This window comes from Maylandia zebra, linkage group LG6 (assembly GCF_041146795.1).
Source record: "Maylandia zebra isolate NMK-2024a linkage group LG6, Mzebra_GT3a, whole genome shotgun sequence".
In the NCBI taxonomy this organism is placed as follows: domain Eukaryota; kingdom Metazoa; phylum Chordata; class Actinopteri; order Cichliformes; family Cichlidae; genus Maylandia; species Maylandia zebra.
The window spans coordinates 41,699,036-41,719,222 of NC_135172.1; the positions used below are offsets into that span (position 1 = coordinate 41,699,036).

General features: G+C 42.0%; 1 protein-coding gene across 25 annotated transcripts in view; it reads left to right on the top strand.

Annotated features, from left to right (window-relative positions):
- Positions 1 to 20,187, top strand: part of rims1b (regulating synaptic membrane exocytosis 1b) — a 96,488-nt gene that overhangs the window by 73,835 nt on the left and 2,466 nt on the right. For 12 of the 25 annotated variants that reach the window (XM_076885261.1, XM_076885270.1, XM_076885262.1 and 9 more), the window contains 10 exons: positions 187 to 264; positions 697 to 762; positions 1,748 to 1,954; positions 2,274 to 2,380; positions 5,733 to 5,836; positions 5,968 to 6,128; positions 6,345 to 6,494; positions 11,836 to 12,053; positions 18,289 to 18,433; positions 18,910 to 19,022. In XM_076885261.1, the coding sequence (XP_076741376.1) occupies positions 187 to 264; positions 697 to 762; positions 1,748 to 1,954; positions 2,274 to 2,380; positions 5,733 to 5,836; positions 5,968 to 6,128; positions 6,345 to 6,494; positions 11,836 to 12,053; positions 18,289 to 18,433; positions 18,910 to 19,022 (1,349 nt within the window). The other 13 variants (XM_076885280.1, XM_076885284.1, XM_076885282.1 and 10 more) reach the window with 9 other exon arrangements.

Sequence of the window (20,187 nt, forward strand, 5' to 3'; positions counted from 1 at the left end):
AATTCTAGTTCTTCTGGTATTTTTACCACCGTGTCAGTTTGTTTGCTCACAGAAACGTGTCTCTGTGGAGCTTTTACCTGATGTTGTGCCATGAAGTTGAAAGCAGCCTTCACTGTCCCTTTCCTCACTAACAACCTCTCTCCCACTGGGATGCTCCTCCTCCCTCCCACCTTCCCACCCCTCCAGGTGTTCCAACTCTTTGCCCCGAACGACTCCCCCAAGCCCCAGGATCTTAGTAGAACATGTGGCCCCTGAGGAAGACAGGTACACCGGGTCCACCCCCCTGTGCCGACCCCTGACACGCTGCGGTTCTGCTTGCCTGCTCATACGTCCCTGAACTCTCACTTGAAAGCCTATCCTGTAGCCTGAAGCTTGTCCTGTAGTGATATGTACATCGTAGATCTTGTGATCAGCACCGCTTCCAACCCTTTTCCTGTAAATATTTGTTGTCTAAGGCTGTATAATCTCTCCTTTGTTGTGCTGCACCTGCTTCTCTCTTCTGAATTTCTTCACTTCTCTGGCTTGAAAGCACTTTTGCAGCTATGCAGCTTCCATAAACCAATAGAAAGACTGAGTTTGAACCTTTTTATAGTATTTCTTGCCCAGAGCTCAGTTGGGCCATTCTCTGCATCGCCATTTTCCACATCGTGTTTGTTTTTCTTCCTCTCTCTCTGTGGCCGCTGTGTGCCAACACAGGCAGTCTAACAGTTCTCCAGGTCCAAACTGTCCAAAGGGCAGCAGAAAAAGCCTGGAGGGGGACAGGTAAGCTCATTCATTCATTCATTTACCTGTGTTTCCACCTCATTACCCTAATCCCTTCCTTTTTCTCCAGAGGGATCATATTTAACCATCTGTTCCTTTTGATCATGTGTGGAATTTTTTTTTCTTGTTCAAATCTAAGAAATCCTCAGAAAGACCTTAGATATAAACACATTGATCCATATTTGTGATTTGTTTTGTACAGTAAATGGAGCTTCGCTGACAAAAACTGGGTTTCTTTGTTTTATATGTTTGGAATTAAGCAAGAAAAAAAGCCTTTTTTTAATAATCGAGAAGCCAAACTGACTTTTTATTCTCTGTGCAAAGTTATGTTTGTCCAATCTTCCCTTCAGTGTTGTGTACTTGCACACCTCTGGATTGCTTCAGGCACACATCACAAAAAAGAGCCAAACTTTTCTCTCAAAGACCTTGCACAATGCACAAGTCAGGAAAATTCAAAAAACAGTGAACATGGTTCTGGCTCGGACCCTGCTGACTTCTCTGCTGAAGATAGAAGGCTATTTGGGAGGGTGTAGTTTGTTTGTTTTTTAATCATCTTAAACATTAAAGTACAGTCAGTTTGACCCAGAAGATGATGCTCTCCATCTAAACTCTACGGTGAAATTAGAGATCAGTGATCTGAAAATAGAGCTGAAGATAGAGGCAGTGCTGAAAGCGGTTCAGAGGTGCATGATGACACGGCCTTGAAGAACAAAACAGATAAATTTAACTCTGGTCAAGTTTTTGATTGTTTTCTTGTATTATATTAGGATTTTCTTTACATTTCATAATTGTAATATGTTAAGCCCCGCCTTCTGTAAGCTGACTTTTTCTGATTGGCTGCCCCTTTAGATTAAAAACAAAAAAAAACTGCAGGTGGGCCGATTAGACCATGATTAATATGACCATCCACCACTGAAACAGACTGTTTGTGTTGTTTTGAGTTGCTATCTTTCTGTTTTTATTCCTTTTTATTTGCTGATGGCAGTCGCATCCAGCCCACCTCTATCCTGAGGGGCAGTAGAGGGAGAGGAGGCCCTCTGAGGCCCTTTGGCCAGACAGTCCTGTCAGGGTCTTGTCCTAACTCACCACGGCTGGACAGGTGCATGCTGTTGCCAGAGCCCCGCCTCCCCTCACCTGGTTTCCTCTCTGTTACACTGAGTGCACAGATACTACCTATATCAGCCATATCCCAGTATGATCTTTATGATATGTTGCTCACAAGTGATGTGATATTTTTATAAATTGTCTGTACATAAAGTATTTGAAGTATTTTGGGGATCTGTAGAAATACTCAGACACACTCGGTGAATCTTCCTTTGCTTCTCCTGCAGCTTCATTGATGATTCTGATCAGTTTCTCTCCTATCTTGACCTTTGACCTTTACCATTGACCCCAGTTTGTTGCTTCTGTGACTGAGTGTTGGGTCTCACTTGAATGAGAGATTAATCTCTTTATCATTATATGTATGTATAACTAATTTTCGCACCTCCTTGTGTGTTCATGTCCTGCAGAGCACACCCTTATGGCAGCCCGACTTCCCCAGCGGGGACTCCCTCATCAGGTCGCAGGGGCAGGCAGCTCCCTCAGCTCCCCGCTAAAAGCAGCAGTATAGAGCAAGGTGCGTTGTGTGTGGAGAAAAATTCATAAGAAAAAACATGTATCGCTACAGTTTGATAGTTGTAATCATTCGCATCAAACTGTTGTCAAAGTGAATAACTAAAAGGATTTTTAAATGCATCAGGTTTGTCCCATTACTGGACCAGTGACATCAGAACAACAGCCCTGCGCCGTCACCTCAGTGTGTATTATAGTGGCGTTTGTCAGATGTCTGCTTCACACCCTGAAATTTAGGAAAACACGCCCCTTCACAACAGTAACCGAGCTTATTGACAAATGAAAAGTGCATGAAGGCCAAAGCACACCTTGTATTGTTCTTTGACTGACAGCAGTTTTGATGAGTAGCACTTATTGACACCCTATGATTAGAACGGGCTAAAATTATAATAATGAGTAACTGTAGTGACTGAACCTGTTTTAAAATTCTGGATTGCAGCTCTACCAGCTTCAATGCTGCACCCTTAAAAGTTAAACCCTCTAATTATGCTCACATATTGTGTTTTATAGCCAGGTACTGGGACCTCCAGGTTGAAAAGGGTTAACAGCCTTTAAATTGTCAGTGCAGAGGAGTGCTGAGTAGATAAAACTCATATGCACTTATGTAGGCTGCGCTCATGTTTGACTCTATGCCCACAGCTTCAGTGCCTTTAAGGTTTTTTTGGCCTGAATTTTGTCTTTCATCTGTCGGATTAGGACGTTTAGCGTACAATAAATCTCTGTGTCCTTCTCACCAGGAGTGAGATTTGAAAATTACATGATGCCATTTGAAGGACTGTAAAAATGATCAACTGCAGTGTTGGGTCACTTCAAACAGCAGAACTGAAGCATGACAAATGGTCACTCTTTAACCCCTCAAGCCCGGCGCTATTAAATTTCACCTGAAAGACAATATCTCCAATTTCTGTCACCAACAGCAGCACAACAGTGAAGGATTAGGATGTGGAAATGCATATAATGAGTCTCCACATCACAATCACCAGGCTGGAGTGAAACGTTCAGCCACATTCATTTAAAAAAATCCTGTTTTAACAATTCGCAGCTGTAATTCTTCCAGATTTGACTCAGCAGGAAAAAAATTCAGTCATAGTTTAGTCAGTTGCACTGGCTCTTGTTGTTTGTGTTTTAATGACCTCTGGGGTCAAAAGGGTTAATTTATTTTTTAAACTCTCAAAAAAAGAGCCTGAAACACACAGTTCAGGGCAAAACAACAAACCTATCAAAAATCCCTGAAAGCAGTTCAGGAAGCTGTCAGCATAAAGTAAGTGCATCAAGATTTCTGTCTGCTCAGCACTCCTTTGATTGAAAAAAACAATATAAACAGTATGAAAACTGTGGAGTTTTCATACTGTTTAGAACTGTAGGTGTAGAGCAGAGTGTGCAGGGACAACACTGCACCGTTAATGAAACCGATTTAGCTATTACATGTAAGAGAGTTCATAAAGTCAGACTGAATGTGAAACTTTTATTTGCATTAACTGCTGAAGAAAAAATGTCTTTTTATGTCTGTTTGATATAATAATCAGATAGTGATTGTATAATTCAGTCAGTCTTATTTTAGTATTTTTGATCCACTTTCACTTGTTTTATTAACATTACTGCATTTCACTATTTATACAAACTCAACATTTCCTGGTGGTTTAAAATTAAAACCTTCACAGGGTTTCACTGGACTAAACATTACATGTCTTAAAAAGACTTTTATTTTGAAACATTTGTGGAAAACTCATACATTCAACTCATACCTTATTTCCTAAAAGGTAAAGATGTATTTAAAAATGATAAATTCTGTTATTTAACTAGAGAAAAGGTGGTTGCGAAAAAGTGAGTTGCGGACTTAAATACAGTATCAAACAATCAGCCTTTAATGGCGTCGATGCAGGAAATAGCAAAGTCTAAAATAATCCAGAGCATATGCCAAACAGAGCTACTGCAGGGAATAAGTTACCAGAAAACTCTAGAACGTCCTCAAGGACACAGAACGAGGATACAAACAGCAAAAAGGGACAACTGAACAAAGGACAAGGGGAGAGTGAGACAATATATTCATAGAAGGGTGAGTAAGAGTGGAGACACCTGGGAGACACAGCTAAACCAAACAAGCTAAAACCTACAAGTAATGTCAGGGACTAGAAAGAGAGAGCATATTTCCCCACATGTTGTCTTCACTTCTTTGGCTTCCTGTTAAATCCAGAATCAAATTTAAAAGGTCCCGTCTTATCTTAATGACCTTGTAGAACCATATCAGCCCATTAGAGCACTTCGCTCTCGCTCTGCAGGCCTACTTGTTGTTCCTAGAGTATTTAAAAGTAGAATGGGAGGCAGAGCCTTCAGTTTTCAGGCCCCTCTTCTGTGGAACCAGCTTCCAGTTTGGATTCAGGAGACAGACACTATCTCTACTTTTCCTTTTTTGATAAAGTATACAGATAAGGCTGAATCAGGTGACCCTGACTCCTCCTTTATGTGCACTGCAATAAGTGTAGGCGTTGGGGGATTCCCATGATGCACTGTGTTTCTTTTTCACTCACTGTGTTTTTATACACCTCTCTGCATTTAATTATGAGTTATTATTAATCTCTGGCTCTCTTCCACAGCTTGTCTTTATCCTGACCCACGACCATGACAGTATTATTCTTAAGTTTAATTTCTGCTGCATGAAATTAGCTAGATTTTAAGACTTTATCAGACTTTAAAACATCAGTCACTGTCTGGTAGATTTCTCAGCACTCACTTGCCTGCTGATGGCGCCAAGAGTCTTAGTATATTTCCAAATTCTCTCAAGTGGCTCTTTTTCCAAAGAGCTCCGGGTTGTTGGTGTTCTCACAGTTGTGGCGTTTAGGAATATGCGCTCAGGTGGGAATTTATTTTTTGTGCAACTCTAAAATGTAAAATAAGTTTAACAGCTGTTTGATTGAAAGCATTAACTTCAGGGAATTTGGTTTTAGTCCCTCTAAAACTTTAGCCTATGTCAGTTTTCCTCACTTTCCAGTGCTATTACAGTATATGTGTGTCCTTCTGGTTCACATTCACTGGTTTTCTCTGCAAAGATAAATTTTTAAACACTAAAGTAGGATTTCACCTAACCATAAATCCAAATCCGGCATTCCCAGAAGACCTGGATTGGAATTTGAAATTTATACTTTTTCAGTGCAGATCTAAAGTGTCTTTGAGTCTTCCTGATGGAGTTTCCAGTGCACATAATGCTCCACCTAGTGTCAGAACCCATGTCCTGCATCCACAGGAAACACTATCCAATTAAAACACGTGTATTTTATTTTTCTTCATGGGTTTTGCTTTTTTCTCAGTGACATGCTTTTATCCATATCCTTTGTCTTTTTAAAAATGTTGTGCCTCAGCCCTCGCAGTGGAGGAGCGAGCCCGACAGCTGCAGATGAAAGTACATTCCTACCGGCCTTCAGCCTCCCATGACCCTGAGACAAACCTCAAGACCAAACGGGAGGTGAGTGTTTGTATTCGCTGCTCACCTCTTCCTTCTGGACTTTATAAACAATGTATTTGTTATTTATTCGTCCTCAGTTTGAACAAATGTACTGAGCTTCCCACCCTCCTTCACTTTACCTCCATCTTTAGATGTATGCAGAACAGAGGCGCAGCAGCGACAACATGTCGGCCAGATCTTCAGACAGCGATATGAGCGACGTGTCGGCGATCTCCCGTGCCAGCAGTGCCTCCCGCCTCAGTAGCACCAGCTACATGTCTATCCAATCAGAACGGCCCGGGGGACGACTCAGGTCAGTTGTGACTGTAAAGGCTGCTTTTTAACACCACAGCCATCATTTTTAATACTCTAATTAAACCCAGATGTCGGAGAAGTGCATGCTGATCACAGTCTGTCTTTCCTTTTCTTGCACGCCACTTGCCGTTGCATGTTTGTGTCCTTCTGCATGCTCTGATTCTTCCACCCACACGCACGCAAACACATGAACGCACAAACACACATAACTCAGATCCAAGTCATTAGAGGAGGACAAGAAGGACAGGAGGATCTCGTGGGGGGTGGATGGAGAGGAGGAGGAGAACGAAGGTGGAAAGAGGCAGTTCTCCGAGGAGCTGAAGCACAGGAGACACACTGTGGCAGGAGACACGAGAGAGTCCAGGTAAAGAGTTGTCACACGGTGAATCCACCCATGATGGCAAACGGTCCATCTGCTCACTGCACAACTAGGTCCACATAGACCTCTCAAGTCCAAAGAAAGGCCGTCAGAAGCTATTAAAGGTGGAAACATAAGCAGTTTATATAGAGGTGGTTTATTATAGTTTATTGTAGATGTAGATGTGGAACCTTTCTTTCTGGAGAAAGAAATCTCCAGTGAAATCTCCATATTTATGGGTAACTCCTGTTACCCATCTGCAGTGGCTTTAACAACAAATTAGGAGAACTAGATCACAAACATAAGGCCCGGGGTCCAGGATCAGTCCGGCAAAGACTCCACCCACTGGGTGGCTTTGAAAAAAGTGAAGGAACATTTTTGGATCACCAAAACATTTTCTGTAATTTTACACATTTATAAGAGTTCATTTATTACAACAGCATTTCTCTATCATGTTTGTTTATCACTGTGACACAATGAGCACTTTGGCACTTATTTTTCTAGGATATCTGTAGATCTAAACATCTATCTATAGATGTCTCAAAATATCTCAAGATTAAAAGTGTAGATAAACCTCTTAATGCTGTCAGAAAGGTCAGAGGTCAAAGTTTTAGACATCCCTGAACTAGATTTCACATTGCTGTAAGTGATTTTTTACATTCTCCAGTTGTAAAAATGTGCAGCCTGAACACTGAATTTTATACCCCGTGTCTGTCAACTTATCCACTTCATGTTGCTGAACGTCAGAAGCGGCGGTGAGCGTGGATGTAAACACCTGAAAGTCCAAGTCGAGAACAGAAAATTTAACAGTGTGTGAGCAGATTTGTTTGCTTTAACCATCAACCCGGCGGGCTTATGTTTGATCTGAGCCTGGACTTAAAATTAAACTCTGTTACTGTTCAAGCTATTAGCCTGCTAAATCAAATAGTATACTTTTGATTCATTTCCATAAAAACAGGTAAGCACTCCAAGTCAGCCTCAACATGTTAAGATATTTTTCTCCACCTAAAAGTTTTTTCTCTGTTATTAAGATTAAGATAACCTTAGGGTGCTGCAAACACACATTTAAAAAAATGTCCTTTTGTGTTACACAGCTTGATGACTTTTAATCACGTTAACAGCATTAGTCCCATCTGTGGTGCTAATCATTATTCCTCCCTGAGCCATAGGTGGATTCAAAAGTCAGCACCAAGACGAGTTCCACATAAATCGCTAACACAAACACGAGTTGCATAATTCAAAATTAAGCACCAGCTGAACTAACACTACACATTTGGGAAAATAAGAAGCTGAGCCAAAAGGATCAACATCAGTTGACCTGAGACGGCTAAAAATAGAGGGGAAAAACAACCGATTAAAAAAAAGTGAAAGGAACCTTTTTTTAGGAAGAGGGTACTAGGAGGGAAAGAGTCTGTCAGATCTCACTTTAAAATTTATTTTGAAAGTAGATATTTAAAACGTTTCTTACTTTCTGTCAGTTACATTCTGTTAAAAACGGCGGCCAATGTTTCAAGTCATGAGGTCACTGTGTAAGTAATTCCTGTCAGCCAAAAGTTCAGACTTAAGGCTGCTTTAAAGCTCAATTACAGGCTGTTTTTTCTACCCTTGGATTTGTATGATGTCACAGAGAGCAGATAACCTAATATGGTCATCTTAATCACAAAGCTCGGGGTGTGAACAGAGACGTCCCACCAAGCTGCTGTTGAATTCTGCAGCCGATTGGAAGAAAGTTTTCTAAAACAGAGGAAAAGGGAGCTTAAATGGGATGTTTCAGACAGAGGATGAACTGAAGGAGGGGTCCAGCAGAGGACGAAGGAGGTACTGTGAGTCATACAGAGCTACTCTAGTTGAATCCAAGAGCAAAAATATGCTGGAAGTAAGTGAAATAGAACCTCTTTCAAAAGAGACTTTTTTAGTCTCCTTATATACAGCTACACACACACACACACACACACACACACACACACACACACACACACACACACTTACTTCAGCAGCTGACCAGTAACAGACTGCTGACAAGGACAAATGACCCCATCTCACTGCTCCACAGTGAGCCAGGTGATGATGTAGTGCAGCTTATTAGCTGGCTAATGTATTGAGGTGTGAGAGAAAAGAGAAAAAAGGACGGGCGTTCTTTACACAGATCAATCCAAACCAGGTTTTTTAAAAGCAGCTCGGACTCGGATGTCAGAGGCTTGTATGTTAGGAATAGATTATTTTCTTTATTTAGTTTATCACCAGTAAAACAAAAGCAACCACAGTCACATGCACAGAGCCAAAAGTATGTGGACAGTCACATTAGCTCCGTCAGCAGGCATTAATCAGATTCTCTGAGCCTTCACTCTTCTGGGAAGACTTGTTTGTGGGGATTTTTTCCCATTCAGACACATTAGTGAGGAAGGCCGAGCCTCGCTCTCCATCAGTGCTTCTGTTCATCCCAAAGGCTCTTTACTCCTCTACCTACAATCATTTTGTTATGGACCCATTTGTCCAACACCAAACTTGCTTTATCGTTGCAGTTTTTAACCTTAAGATTTATCTTAGGAGGTGCTAGCTTGAAACGAGCCCTGTAAGTATAAGAATCTCAACTTGAAAACAAACTAATTCAACCTTTAATAGTTTCAGGGCCAAAATGAACAAACTGGGATCTATGAGTCAGAGAGAGAAAATTCTGATGTACAGCATCCCCACCTCACTGATGTGTGAAAAACTCAACACACATTGACACATCTGCCTAATCAAACTGGAATATTAAAGTAAATAACAGCCTTTAACAGTGAGTCAGTGACACTGATGTCACTGACTCACTGTTAAGAGCATTACCTGAAAAAAAGAAGTTACTGTGTAGCACAGAAGCACACTAATTTTAATCCTTCAAAAAATGAGGTTTGCATATTAATTTAAGACACAGGGGTCCGCTTATTTTTCCCATGGGCTGCACATTCAAACTCAAAATTACAGAGAGGAAAAATTAGATGTGCAAAAGAAGAAAAGAATGTATTACTGAAAGATAAAAACCACCTGGTGTGGTGGTGGTGGTGGTGGTGCATTTTGCAGTTAAATTCCTGTCCTGCAGCAACTCCGTCAGTATTTGTGGAGGTATTTCCATATTTCAGTTTCACACCTTCAAGGTTCTGGCTTACATGCAACCACTTGATGTGAATTTCTGCTCTGTTGCCATCTAGATAACAACAGATTTGCAGCTTTTGCTGATTTATCACAGTTAATTTCCGTATCACAAACAGATTCCATGTAATTGCAAACTTGACCCCATTCAACTGTAAACTGGTAGCAGACTGACTCCATCTAATTGCAGAGACCACAAGTTCTTTGCACACAGTCGCACATTTTAACAGTCCGTGGGGAGCGACTCACTTTCAAATCAGGCCTTGTGTAGCTGGTAGAGGAACTCCGGTTTTTGGCTTAATTGTGGTAATGCTGCACAGTCGGTGTACTGGTTATGCATTACCGGGTAATGCAGGAGCCATTTTGACATTGTTTAGCCTTCCGTTGGGAGTCCCTCAGTGTTCGAAAACAAGAGAGGTCTAGTATTACAGTGAGGCTTTCAGATTTTCATATCCCGTTGTTTGCATGCTGGAAACAAAGAACGCGTGTAATGGACTGAGCAGCATTTTATTCAGTTCAAACACAGAGTTGGATTTTAAAAGCAGACAGTGGAGTCAGACTACATTTATAAAAGCTGGTCAGTGTCAGAAAGCCTGTAATGTGTTTTTAGACAGAGGGTGGGCAGGAATTAGTAACGAGTTGATGCACATCGACTGCAGGCCGCGGGTCAGTTTTCACTCAGAGCTGGATATTAATGCAAGCATTCAGTGGATATTTTCACGTCTCCTCCAGGCCGCTTTGATGATGGCTTGTGGAAGTGACTGAGTGCATACAGAGGAGATTAGACAGTCTTTACATCTTTTTCTGTTACAGCTGTCCTTTAACCTATCCTTCCTCTTTAATTCCCCCACATGTTTGATGTAGTTCTCCTTCCTAATTCCTAATAACTGATGAGCTGCTGCTCATTTAAGCTTTTGTGAGTCCTGCCTTCTACTGCATTTGTTTGCATAGACGTTTGTGGTCAGACACGCTGACATTTCAGAATAAAACCACACAAACAGACAAATGCATAAATTTTCCTGCTGACATTTTAAAAATGAGCTGGAAAAAACACACACACACAAATCACAAGCCTTTTAGCCAAAAACAGCAAATGTGATTAGACTGATTTTTTTCCCCTGTGCCTGTTTATATGTGTTTGTGTTTGTGTAATCCTCCTCGCATGTCTCAGATCCCTCCTTGCATGCATCCTGTGCTGTGACTGCCTGGACCCCCTCCACCCTCAAGACCTGGATCCTCCCCTTCCACCCTACCCCTGTTCTACACGCCCTTCTCTAACTCCCCTGCAGGGAGAGGTGGAGAGGCCTCAAACCACCCTCCCGCTTTCTCCTCTTGGTCACTGGGCTGTAGCTGTCAGGGACCCACAGGGAGCGGAGAGTTTGGGTGATAGGGGCAGCGTAGCTGGACTCTCTTGCAGTACTTTGGCCCCCTCTGAGCTGATGGACATGCGACAGCTCCTCCGAATCCCTAGGAGACAGCATCGATTGCTGGACACGTTCTGTCCGTGTGTAGTGGCTTGTTTAAGAAGACTGAACTTTAATAGATAATATGCTCAGCTATAAACTGCTGGAACATTCTACTTCATTTTTATTCTCTTTTTTTGAGGGTTTCACAGCACAGCTCTGTTACCAACCACTTATGATTTGGCTTCGATTATTTCAGAAGTGTCTAAATAGGGAAGAAAACATAAAGGGCCAAACATATAGTTCCTTTATATGAGTCAAATGATTAGGAATGTAGATGTCACTTAAAAGCCTATTATAGTTAACTTACAAGGAAAAATGTGACAAATAAAAACTAGACAGGAGAAAAAAACAATTAACTGAAACTATAATTGGAAATTAAGTTTTAGTCTTAAAACTTAATTTTAATGTGCTCAGATTGGTCAACAGAGCAGACATGAGGCTAAACGACATGTTTAATGACATTAAAACTGTAAGATGTCAAGTTTGGCTTGTAAAGCTTGAGTTTTGACTCATGTGACACGTTGATGATTATACTGCATTTCTTTTCTTTGGGACTCCAGACTTTTATTTGATGCTCTTTTATTAAACACGCTCCCTCAGCAATGTTCGTCATCCCCACCTCCCATCAGTCATGCTGTTTTTGTTGTTGTGCCACAGTAAAGGTACAGTACACTCGAAGTAAAAGAGAGCTTAATAACAACATCTATCAAACACACCAGGTCACAAAGTCACGCTTCGCCTTCTCTCTCCAGTCGGCAGATGCGAGCGTCCATGGGCCGCAGCATGCTGAAGAGTTCCAGCGTGAGCGGAGAGATCTACACCCAGGAGCGCACAGACGGCAGCCAATCAGACACGGCGCTGGGCACGGTGGGCAGCGGCAGCAAGAAGAGACGCTCCAGCCTCAGCGCGCGGGTGGTGGCCATCGTTGGCAACCGTCGCAGCCGCAGCACGTCGCAGATCAGCGGCCCCGGTGAGTCGGCGGTTTCAGGGATTTGCTGGAATTTCATAGGACTGTATTTTAAAAAAAAACTTAAAACTAAAGATTTTGGACCATGTTAGTTTTTTGGAAGCAGACATGACAATATTTAGAAAAGAGGGTGGAGATACCTAACATCCATAACATCCATCTGCTGTATGTCACTTTCCAAAAGCTTTCTCTAATCTGATTCCATCCTCTGCTAACCTGCATTCTTTTTTCCATTAAAGGTACAATATGTAAAGTTTAATTAAATGCATGATGTAATCTGCAAGATCTGACTTCTTGAGGAATGTTAATGAGCGAGGAAATCTCTCACGCCTCAAAATGATATTTTAATAATGCAAGAAGTCCCAACCTGATTGAAGAGGGTTAATATGAGAAAGCCCGCTGGCTCTGTGGACACACACTGCATTACTGTGCTAATCAGCTCACTGAGATCCTTTCTGCACTTTCTCAGAGGTGTGCAGAGGGTGGCAACATATCCAGTATATGGAAAACATCAACTGTAATGCCTGTTCCAAAATCCGAAGTAACCAGTTCAGACCAGCTGCACTTACATCCTTTGTCGTGAAAATCTTTGAAAACATGACTTGTGCTTAATTGGTGATAAACTAGATTCACTGCGGTTTGCTTGTCTAGTGGGCAAAGCTCTTCATTCTAGACAGCGCATATAAGAATCTTGAAAACCAAAATCTTACATGGGAGGTTTATTTGCAGATTTTTCTTCCACGTTCAATGAGATGAAGTCCCGACATTACCCGATCACATTTATTGTTGCTTTTCATTTTTTTAACTGACAGAGTTCAGTGGGCTTTTGGAAATGCCTGCATGCCCAATCCTATTATCTCAAACTCTGGCTCCCCACAAGGCTAAGTCGTTCTCCTCTGCTTTTTATCATGTGCACAGACAGCTGCACGAATTCTCAGTGGGGCAGATTTCTGGTCAAGTTTTCTGATGACACTGGGCTGAAAGTCAGAGCACATTGGTGCTTTGCCTGCATTTGTCAAGTGACAAACTTCTTGCCTTTAATTTGACTTAAACTAAGGAATTAGTGAATTTGATGCAAGCAATCAAAAAGCGTGGAGACAAAACCCAAACGCAGACAGACTCAAAGAAACTGAAAAGACGCCTTTAATTTTATAGGTGTAGAGTACCAAAAGAGTAAATACTCACTCCAGAGGTAACCAAGCAAACTGGACAGAGCTGAAAGTAATTAAAACAACAAGGCAAGTAAAATTAAATACAAAACACAAGTAGCAACCAGCTACCAAAATAAAACAGGAAACGGAGACTTAAGATGCCAAAGGACACCGGGGTGGTTAGACCAACTTTAGCACAAACGTTAAGAACAGAAACAATTCAAACACTAACAGAAACCACATTACAGAGGTAATAAGAGCTCAAAAACCTGAAAGCAATACACCAATAATTCTAAACAATAAAAGTCACAACTAAAACCAAAACAGAGGATTTTTAGTGATTCTAAAACACAAAACTCCAGGACAGTGACACAAACACACAGTCAGTGGTTCAACGAGGACAACAAAGAATCGACTTGTTGCAGAAGCTGAAGTCTTTCAGTGTTTCCTTTAATATTTTCCTTCTTGTGCTGGTTCAGTGGGTTGTATATGAAGGACAGACACAAACTTTGCAACATTAAAATCTTTGTCAAGATTATTTGAGTCCAGTTAAAAAACCCGTGCTCACCTTGGAAGAATCACACGGTTCATTTTTCTCAAGTGAATTTATTTTATTGTCCTCAGGTCGGCACTGTCATGCTTCTCATGCATAATAGATGCATGAGAAGCAAGCTACTCAGATTCCTTCATACCTTCTTTCTAGGGGTGCAACGATATTCGTATCGATATTGAACCGTTCGATACAGTGCTTTCGGTTCGGTACGCATATGTATCGAACAATACAACATTTGTAATTTATTTTATCAACTTTCCTTCTGACGATGCTGTCTGTGTTGAGCGCTCAGTGAATCTGCGTTCGACTACTCCGCCTAGGCTGCACTGTCGAGCGCAGATCCACTGAGTGCTCCACACAGACAGCATAGTCAGAAGGAAGAGCGCAGGGCAAGCTAGCAAGACAGAAGTTAAGCTCTCCAGATCTGGCGTTTGGAATTATTTTGGTTTTCATGTGACGTATGACCCTGAAGGTAAGCGAGTCATGGACTAAAGTAAAACAGTATGTTGGATGTGCCATGCAATGCTCAATTACATGGGCGGGAACTAGTGTGTTAGCCCAGTTAGCTCGTTAACGTGTTAGCCGTCTAGCCCCATGCACGGGGCGATCGGCGGTAGCTCGTTAACGGAGATTTGCCGTTGTGGTGTTAAGGTCATTTCGACGAGATTAACCTGAAAGCACTAGCGGGAACACAACGAATATGACTGCACATTTACGCCGACATCATCCTAGTGCAAAGACAAAAACAACAAGCATGCTACTAACTTTAGCCGAGTCATTTAGACAGCTGTTAGCACATGATTCTCCTTATGCTGCTGAGAATATAGCCCAGAAGAAGCGGATAGTATAACTTTTATTTTGGAAAGAGACATTTCTCTGTAATAAACTCTCTTTTCCAAAGATGAGTGATTCCTCAATCAGATACAGGGCTCGCAATATCGCTAGCCTGACATCCTGGGGCTAGCGATTTTTTCAGTCGGGCTACCAAAATCTATCTCTTCCCTGCCCGTCGGGCTATTGTAGGAAAAATATATGTCAATGCTTTTGCATTCTTTCGGAAATGTAGCTGGGTAATTATGTCATTGGCATCGGTGAGCCACTGTCAATATGTGACATATTGAAATCGCGTTTGAATTTGCGCTTGTTTTTTTGCTTTCACTTTGCAATCGCGCGAACTGTGTATAGAGAGCGACAGCACTGATCTGTGAGTGATGATAATTTGTGCACCAATTCCTCTGACATCGTCTTATTAATCGTTAGCTTACTATGCAAACATGACAAGTGAAATCTCCCGCAGCTTAAACATGTGAGAGGTTGATCGCGCAGAGAATCGCTGAGCGTTATGTGAGTGCGTGTGTAAAAGCATTTCAGTTCTGCTGAGCCAAATAAGACAGGTCAGGGTGAAGAAGTGACAGCCAAAGAAAAGCTTACCACAAAACGGAGAAGTTATGACAAATCAGACTATAAGGCAAAAAGAAAGTGCAGCTTTATGGTTTCATGGACAAAAGAATTTCTGTGGCTGCGATATGACGAGCTATATAACCAGGGCTGCACATAAGTGGTCCGCAGGTGCGCATTCGCTGTCAAAATAAAAAACACGCACAAGGGTTAGGGTTAAATTTAAAAACTGTACTTTTGAGTTAAAATATATATTTATAATTTTAATAAATGACAAATTAAAAATGCATGAACATTTTTTTTGTATCGAAAAAATATCGAACCGTGACACCAAAGTATCGAACCGAACCGTGAATTTTGTGTATCGTTGCACCCCTACTTCTTTCTTTGAGCTGCTAAATGTGAAGAAAAGTAGTTTGTTCTTCTAAATACAAGTCCCTGTGGGGGCAGTTATGCTGTGAGATTTTAACGTTGAGCTGCTCACTGACAAACTGAATGCTGTGCATGCTGGATTGTGACTAGTATGTCATTATTTATTGGGCTCTTCCCAAAAGAGCTACACAGGCCCGCTCTCTTGTGGGCCTGCTGCCTGCAGGAGGGGCCACAGGGCTTCGGTGCTGTGTGGATTCTCTTAGTGGGTGGAAACGCCTCGGTGTCCTTCCAAAAGAGCTGGGGGGCAGGGAGGCAGAGGTCTGGGGATCCCCAAAAGTTTTAGTCATATGACTCTATACTTTTCCAGATTCTTCATTTTTGCCTACAAAAGGACATGCAAAGTGCAAACCTTGATTACATTATCTAATTTAACCAAACCCAGGAGTCTAGGTGATTTCTCTTGTTGGTTTTCTCTAAAGAAAATATGGTTAAAACAGCAGCTGCACCGTTAAACTACTGTGTGCGATCACTTCGACTTAGAGAATGCAGGTTTGAACCCTTAAGCTACAGCTAAGCTAATAACAACCACATCCATACAGAAATATTCATTGCATTTTGTCCCGAGGTACAGACTGTACCCAAGCACCGCAAATTGAAAGTGTCCTTTTGTTCTGTAAAAGACAAACTTCTACTGCTGTCGCTGGCCCAGCGCTCGTCATAAAGACAAACAACCACAGCTCGGCTCGCGGTCACACAACAGAGTGTGGCTCGTCCGAGCCCAGCATCCACTTCCACCACCGGGGCATGTACGATGAAAGCCAAATGCTGTACTTCTCTTCATTGTAGAGGGCATAAAAAGCTATTAGAGAATATTAGGCCTTCAGGGGGTCGCTCGCCCACTGCCACTGATGTAGAGAGGGGAGAGAGGAAGTAGAGAAAGGACGAACATCAGCCTAATGTAAAAAAGTCTCTCTTGGTCATGATGGATGATGCCGAATGCAGGTAAGAGAGGCTCACTTGTATTTTCTAAACTATTTACTGTGAGGTTTTAGACACAGGATAAAGGGAGGCTCAGAAATGTTGTTTTCCAACATCATGAGTCAGAAGGCAGACGCGCCCCTGTCCGAGATGCCACACAGTGGGGTTTTTTGGCTGTTTTTCTGCCCAACAATTTCCTGTTTACTGCTGGTGAACAGATTCTACAGAACATGGGCGCAACTTTGACCGTGGTTCAGACAGCGAGATCAAACAGTCCTGAACTGGATCTGTGGGCTATCTTGTGATATTCAGCTTTGTCTAACATATGAATGGTTTACTGTTTAGGCCACTGAGTGAACTCTGTCCTCTGAAAATGCAGAAACATTATTCTAAGTTAGACCAAACTCCAAAACCACAACAGCAAAATCTTTGTGTGAATCCTGATACTCTGGGATTTTCCACCTTCTAGATGAATCACTTTGTGGGGTCATTTGAGTAATCACTCATGATAAGGGACTACCAAGAATAATAATATCTTTATTTAAAAACAGTAGCACCTTTCAAGAACAAGTTACAGTTTTCTTTACAAAGGCAAGAGCAGTGCACGACTGCACATTTCCTTCAAGGCTTAAAATGTTCGTGTAAAGCGTGAACTGAGTCTGAGTCTCCGGATATTTGGATGCGATCTATACTTAAAAACATTAAGATAATGTCTCCAAACTTTTCTCACGTCATTTTGATGTGCATTTGTTGTGTTGTGTTTTTAAGGAGCACTATAATTAAACCATTACCTAAAAAGCTCTTATTTGATCCATCTGTCTCCATCTGGCTAATTATAGGCCAATTTCTAACCTTCTTTTTATTTCAAAGATTCTCCAAAGAGTTCAGTTCAGTTCATTTTTATTTCAAACATTTCAAACATGTGCCTTCACAATCATTACAAAATATCATTCCATTATTTGTTTGAAAAGGAGTAGTTGTCAAGCAGCTGGATGATGATCTAGAGGAGCATTAAAACAGCTAGTGAAGGTTACAAATCATCGTTTTATGGCCGTTGACAGTGGACTCCTCTCTGTGCTTGTCCTGCTCGTCCTCAGTACAGCACACACAACTGATCCGAAATTACAAACTCAGACGCACCACTGGTGTTTTTGTTTGAATCCTACATATCTCATAAATTTAGTTTTGTTGATTTAAACGAGGAGCGTTCCACAGATCTCAATGTTTGGACCACTATTTTTACATTATACATGTTTCCCCTCAATAGTGTTACAGAGCACTGGATACATTTTCATTGCTATGCAGATGATACCTAAAGCCAAATGACACAAATCCATCCATCCTAACCATGTGCTTCTTAATTCAGTTTTATTTGTATATATTGTAGGTCAAAGACACTGCAATATTAGTTATAGAAACAAATATGATCAAATGTCCCCATATGAGCAACACGTGGCAACAGCGGGAAGGAAGAACTCCCTTTTAACAGGAAGAGACCTCCAACAGAACCAAGCTCAGAGAGGGGCGGGGCCATCTGCAAACGCAAACCATGAACAATATAAAACGTGCAGTGGTGCCATATAAATAAAAATATCCTCTGCTTTGTTCATGTTTTAATTGTGGGAGGGGAATGTATAACTCCTAATTGTTGTAAGTATCTATAGCTTCAGCCTAACAACTTTCCTGTGGTATCGGTTTTAAAGAAAAGAGCCATTCCTTCACTGGAGTCTGTTATCAAAATATTGTCTGCTTGATGATTCTTCCTCTCGCTCTCGTTTACCTCCAGAGGGGAAGAGTAAGAAGGAGAAAGGAGCGTCGATCCAGAGGAGCACGGAGACCGGCATGGCCGTGGAGCTGACGAGGAACATGAGCCGGCAGCCCAGCAGAGAGTCCAACAACGGCAGCATGAACAGCTGCAACTCTGAGGGGAAGTCAGTAAACCCGTCCCTCTGCTACTCGTCATCTGCACTCTCTGTGTCACAAAGACGTACTGAATGAAATGAGTTAGAGTGACAGTAATGACTGCATGTCAGCATGTTCTGAGGGAGACATCCATTCCCGCCTGCGGGTATTTCTGTATGTGTTGGCCGACTGAGAGTAAACACAGTCTAATATAACGAGCACGCAGTTTAAAAATGAGTCAGCGTGGAGAGTGTGAGGCGACGATAAAACCAAAACTCAGACAGAGTCAAATTAAGACCGGGTGTTTTCTGTCGCTTGGACAATCACGTAGATATTTTTTCTTGTTATAAATAATGAGTGCAAGTGAAATTCTCCTGGAGGCAGCAAAGTGAATCCACCACATGTGCTGACTGAGTGGGGCCATCAGCAAGACTGATGACACATTTGTATATAGGTTGGTGATTTTTAGAGTTAATAATGGGCTGTTTTGTGTTTTCTGTGGTAGCTTGATCTTTTCTGGAGTGAATCTAGGTGCCAGCAGTCAATTCAGTGACTTCCTGGATGGACTCGGACCAGCTCAGTTAGTGGGAAGACAAACACTGGCTACTCCTGCCATCGGTACAAAACCTCTTCTCTCTTCTTTTGAATTATTTGGGGTATTTTTTAAAGCTTTATTTGTGCATGCATGGATAGATGTTGTAAAGGTTTTTTTGCATTTAACAATGAATCAGAAAATGCCAGAAAATGTCAGAAATCATTAGTATTGTAATGTTTTTGCTACTTTACTTTGTATTTTTGTGTGTCTTGAGTATTTCTAGCATGAATTTCTCTGACATATTTTGGATATTTCTGGTATTTTATTTTAAATGTTGATTGTGCCATTCATCCTCTTCTCTTGGTCGTGAGGCATCAATCTAAGCAGACAATCCCAGTCTTCCATCTTCCCAGCCTCTCCTCCGCTTCTTCAGGTGGGAAGACGTTCCCGAGTCAGCCGAGAAATGTGATCTTTCCAGCATGTCGTGGTTCATTTCACACTGGGCCACAGACTGCTCCAGTGCAAGTTGGAGGTCACTGCTTGATAAAGCCAGCGGAGCTACATCATCTACGAAAATCAAGCACGAGATCCTCAGGCCACATAGCCTTGAGAAATTCAGGGAAAATCTCATTCGCCCCATTCACTGTGTCCACTGCAGAAGGTCTGTCAGTGGGGCTGAGAAGATCCTTGATGTATTCCTCACACCACCAAACTATGTCCTGAGTTGAGGTCAGCAGCGTTGCATCCCTGCTATAAAAAGTGTTTGCAGGGAGCTGTCCACGCCACTCGAGTCACCTGACGATTTGCCGGAATTCCTTCAAGGTCGACTAAAAGTCCTGCTCAATGGCCTCGCTGAGCTCCTCCCATACCTGAGTTTTTTGGTACTGCAAGAGCTGCAATCCACTTGGCCTGTTGGTACCTGTCAGCTGCCTCTGCTCACCATGCTTGATAGAATCCCTCCCACTGCTTGATGGCTCCTTTAACCTCTGCTGTTCATCTGATTCAGGGATTACCGCCACACTAGGGTCCGCTTTCCACAGAATGCTGTTAAAGTTTTGCTCAAAGTGAGAGCTGAAGAGCTTGACACTCTGGCCTTTGCCAAGTTCACCCTCACTGTCCAACATCTTCCATTGCCACCTGATGCAACTCACCAACAGGTGGTGAAGTGCAAAAATGAATCACTGACCTGCGACGCAGGGTGTCCTGGTGCCACGTGGACTTTTGGACACCCTCATGCTTGAACATCGT